This window comes from Triticum dicoccoides, chromosome 5A (assembly GCF_002162155.2).
Source record: "Triticum dicoccoides isolate Atlit2015 ecotype Zavitan chromosome 5A, WEW_v2.0, whole genome shotgun sequence".
Taxonomy (NCBI): Eukaryota; Viridiplantae; Streptophyta; class Magnoliopsida; order Poales; family Poaceae; genus Triticum; species Triticum dicoccoides.
Genome location: NC_041388.1, coordinates 592,171,733 through 592,176,684, shown reverse-complemented (window position 1 = coordinate 592,176,684; position 4,952 = coordinate 592,171,733). Strand labels below are relative to the sequence as shown.

At 46.5% G+C, this 4,952-nt stretch overlaps 1 protein-coding gene across 1 annotated transcript; it reads left to right on the top strand.

The window, feature by feature from the left end:
- Positions 1 to 862: 862 nt before the first annotated feature.
- On the top strand, positions 863 to 4,442 carry LOC119303139 (probable LRR receptor-like serine/threonine-protein kinase At3g47570). Its single transcript, XM_037580228.1, has 2 exons — positions 863 to 3,782; positions 3,917 to 4,442. The coding sequence occupies exons 1-2, from the start codon at positions 863 to 865 to the stop codon at positions 4,291 to 4,293; spliced, it is 3,297 nt and encodes a 1,098-aa protein (XP_037436125.1). The 3' UTR covers positions 4,294 to 4,442.
- The last annotated feature ends 510 nt before the right edge of the window (positions 4,443 to 4,952 follow it).

The window sequence follows — 4,952 nt, the reverse complement described above, 5'->3', positions numbered from 1 at the left end:
CCGTGTCCGGCCCAGTATGAGCATCTATGTTGATGGATTGAAAATGTTCGGATTGTCCGATCCAAACATATAGGGACAAAATAAGCGTCCACTTGGGGGATGACCGAAAACTACCATGAAGATGAAAGAACGGGGAAAAGAGGAGGGAGCTGACCAGCTGATCGTGTGTCCAGGTGAACAAACAAGCGTAGAGGTGAATTTACACGGATGTGGGCATGCATCGCCGACCGAAGCAATTTTCTGCTGCCATGTGTCTTGATCGATCGTATACGTTGAAAGTGAAGTTATGCCCTACGAAATGACACTATTTACATGTTTCCGTAATGCGCGTCTTTGTCGCCAACATCTTCTACGTACGATGTGGACTAGCTACCACTGGAGTCTCCGAGGTGTTGACGAGAGCAGATCAAGACGACGCGTCGGTCAAGGCTAGCTGCCGCCCGCACAGCAAGGCCGGTTCACACTTTCCCCCTTGTCTATAGTGGCCGGCCGGCCGGCCGGTTGGCCGCATGCAGCTAAACTTCAAACCGGAACAAGTTCACCTCAGGTCAAGTCTTACACGCCATGAATGGCCACCCACTCCTGCATTTCACTTCATGGTCCACAAGTTTAATCAGCTGCTGCAGCAGTCGGCAGCATGTGTTTCCTGGAGACTTTCCTGGAACATGCATGCAAGCGCTTGACTGACTTTGAAAGAACCGGTTGCCTTGCCGTGCCGTGCGCGCCATGGCTGCAACAAGGTCATGGTTGCCTGCGATGGAATCATGGAGACATGAGACTACAAATACACCTCTACACTCCCAGTCCATGCACACGCACACCACTCTTTGATGCCCACTCACACAGATAAACAGCTCGATCAATGGCCTCTCCAACATCGTCTACTCCCATTCCCATCTTCTTCATACTCGCGCTACTGTCGGTCCTCTCATCATCTTCTCCCAGCCCGGCCAGCAGCTCCGGCGGCGACACCGACCTCGCCGCGCTGCTGGCTTTCAAAGCCCAGCTCGCCGACCCTCTTGGCATCCTTGCCGGCAACTGGACCACCGGCACGTCCTTTTGTTACTGGGTCGGCGTCTCGTGCAGCCGGCGCAGGCAACGGGTCACCGCTCTGTCGTTGCCGGGCATGCCGCTCGCTGGTTCCATGACAACTCATGTCGGTAACCTCTCTTTCCTCTCCGTCCTCAACCTCACAAACACCAATCTCACTGGCGCCATTCCACCCGAACTTGGCAGGCTACATCGTCTAAAGTATCTTCGCCTCAGTGGAAATAGCTTGTCTAGCATCATACCTCCTACCCTGGGGAACCTAACGAGGCTGGAGTTCCTTGGTCTAGATTTGAACCAACTCTCGGGCCAGATCCCTCCTGAATTGCTACTTCATATGCACAACCTTCGGAAAATTAATTTGTATGGAAATGACTTGAGTGGCGAAATATCTCCGTATTTGTTCAACAACACGCCTTCATTGTCATACATCAGTTTTGGCAATAACAGCCTATCGGGTCCTATACCACACACCATTGCGTCCCTACCCATGCTTCAAGTCTTAAACCTACAGGTTAATCAACTCTCCGGCCTAGTGCCGCAAGCCATGTACAACATGTCTAGGTTACAAATTTTTGCACTTGCAGGAAACGGCAACCTGTCTGGAATATTTCCGACCAATCAAACTTTTAGCCTCCCAATGCTACAATTTTTTTCACTATTTCGTAACAACTTTACCGGTCGGTTTCCGTCGGGGCTTGCATCGTGCCAGTACCTAAAAGTAATATCTTTGAGTAGAAATTCCTTTGTGGATGTCGTGCCAACATGGTTAGCCAAATTATCACACCTTGAAGAGCTTTCCTTGGGTTTTAATAACCTCATAGGGTCAATTCCAGCTAATCTAGGCAATCTCACCAGTCTTGCTGCATTAGAACTATCTAATGGCAACTTGGAAGGGGAAATTCCACGAGAATTGGGTCTTATGCAGAAACTATCATATTTGCATGTTGGATACAACCAATTCACAGGAAACATTCCAGACTCCCTCTGGAATTTGTCCGTATTGTCTTACCTAAATTTGGGAACTAATCAATTGTCCGGCCAAGGACCAAGTGCACTTGAATATAATGCAGATTTGAACGTGCTTGATTTGTCGGATAACAATTTAGATGGGAATTTAGACTTCTTGTTAGATCTTTCCAAGTGCAGACAACTCCAAGGCATTGACGTACAAGAAAATTCTTTCACCGGCATCCTTCCTGACCTTGTGGGAAACATCACTTCACGTTTAGCCATTTTCTCTGCAGGTTATAATAAGTTAACAGGTGGCCTTCCGGTAGCAATTTCAAACATAAGCAGTCTTGAAGTGATAGATCTTTCAAACAACCTATTCACCGAGCCAATTCCAGAGTCCATTTCTATGTTAGAAAATCTTTTGTACCTTGATCTCTCCCACAATCACATGTTAGGTCTGATACCAACACAAATAGGTATGCTCGGGAGGGTTCAACATTTATTTCTCCAAGCAAACAAATTCTCGGGCTGCATACCAGGCAACTTTGGTAACCTTAGTTGGTTAGAAAACATCAACTTGTCTAATAACCAGCTAAGCTCAACAATACCCACGAGCTTTTTCCACCTGAATAAACTTATCAAATTGGATATTTCTCACAATTCCTTTGTTGGTGCACTACCATCCGATATTTCTAGTCTAAGACAAACATATCAAATGGACATCTCTTCAAACCTATTGACAGGAAGCATCCCAAGATCACTTGGACAACTTAACATGCTAACCTACCTAAATCTATCCCACAACTCATTGGAAAACTCAATTCCGGGCACATTCGAAAAACTAAAAAGCTTAGCATCATTAGACCTCTCATTTAACAATCTCTCGGGTACCATTCCCAAGTTTCTTGCAAACTTTACCTATTTGACTATCTTAAACCTTTCATTCAACAGGCTAGAAGGCCAAATACCCGAGGGAGGTATTTTCTCAAACCTCACGGTACAATCTTTGATTGGCAATGCTGGCCTATGTGGTGCTCCGCGCCTCCGATTTTCGCCTTGCCTTGGCAGATCTCCCTCAACTGCTATACACTCCCCACTATTCCTACTCCCAACCCTCATATTAGCCGTGGTTGTCATTGCCATTTGTGTATACCTATGGCTTGAAAAGAAAATTAAGAAGGATGAGTGCAATGCATCTTTAAATCCAACCAATGTCATGGGCCATCAGATAATCTCTTATCGGGAGCTCATTCACGCCACCAATAATTTTGGTGAACATAACATCCTCGGATCAGGAAGCTTCGGAAAAGTCTATAAGGGCTTATTGAGCAACGGCTTGGTGGTCGCGATAAAAGTCCTTGACATGCAACTAGAGCAGGCCATTCAAAGTTTTGACATTGAGTGTCGCGTGCTTTGCGTGACGCGACACCGCAACCTGATAAAGATACTCAACACATGTTCCACACATGACTTCAAAGCACTAGTGCTTGAGTACATGCCAAATGGTAGCTTAGAGGCACTCCTACACTCCTCTCAAAGTACACTACACCTAGGATTCCTTGATAGACTTGGCATCATGCTCGATGTGTCGATGGCAATTGAGTATTTGCACCATGATCATCATGAGTTGATCTTGCACTGTGACTTGAAACCTAGTAATGTGTTGTTTGACGAGGAGATGACTGCACATGTGGCGGACTTTGGCATTGCAAGGTTGCTTCTCGACGACAACTCAGTGATATCTGGGAGCATGCCTGGAACAGTTGGATACATGGCACCAGGTACTTAATTAGCTAGCTCATGTTACCTTGTTCAACCAACTAGATGTTAAAAATCATTGATAGTTATGGCTCCAGCCAGAACAATAAGGCCGAGAAACTACATTTTAATTCCGGTTTACGTTTTTCTTGGGCAGAGTACGGAACACTTGGAAAAGCATCGCGGAAGAGCGATGTGTTCAGTTATGGGATCATGCTCCTTGAAGTTTTCACCGGAAGAAGACCGACCGACGCTATGTTCGATGCACAGCTAACCCTTAGGCAGTGGGTTCATCAAGCATTTCCTGCAAATCTTTTCCAGGTCGTCGATGGCCACCTAGTGCAAGGTTCCTCTCTTTCGAACTGCAGCTTGGACAATGGTTTTGTTGTGTCCTTGTTCGAGCTGGGTTTACTATGTTCTAGCGACTCGCCTGACCAAAGGATGACGATGCGCGACGTGGTGGTGACGCTGAAGAAGATCAAAGCTGAGTTCACTGGGCGAACATCCAAGACATCATGTAGTGCAACACAGTGATCGAGCTACCTAGTTTCTTGCCTCTTGTCTCATCTATAAATGCGCATGCTTGTATTTGTTTCTCTTCTTATTCCAATGTACTTGTTCTTCTTGTTGTTGTTCATCACAGTAATCACGTCTACCTTAAGTAGAAAGCAAAGCCGGGGGAAATGTAGTCCTTCTCTGAGCATGTATTTGCAGATTGTTCTGTGAGCAAGTGGAGTCGGTCAGTTATAATTGTGCTAGTCAAATGAAGATCAACCAATAACGTATTCTTTTGCGTTGGTGGAGCGACCATTGAGCTGATTGCAGTAAAACATAGTGAGTGTACTGGTGAGTTTTGTATGTGCTTTCTGCATATGCATCGATCATTACAGTCACTGTGATCTTGCCGGCGGTCGAAACGTCAAGCATAGCAATTTAGCAACATGTACAGTTGGTACGCGGACCTACCGAATTACCATGACCCGAGAGACACGCCACAACTCGAACTGGCCGGCCTGATCATGTAGTTCAGGGCACACAACTGAAGCTCTACTAGTCGTTGGGCCAACTCCAACCGTTGACCCTAAATGGACATCCGTTTTGTCCGAATTTTGTTAGTTTGGGTCGGCAAAATGGACACGCGCGTCCGCTCTTGGTCGTTCGGCCATCGATGCGTCCAACCGGCCCACCGCATC

Coding starts and splice junctions, on each gene's coding strand:
- LOC119303139 (XM_037580228.1), top strand. CDS start 863: ATGGCCTCTCCAACATCGTCTACTCCCATTCCCATCTTCTTCATACTC. Junction 3,783..3,916: donor AGTTGGATACATGGCACCAG/GTACTTAATTAG, acceptor TTTCTTGGGCAG/AGTACGGAACACTTGGAAAA.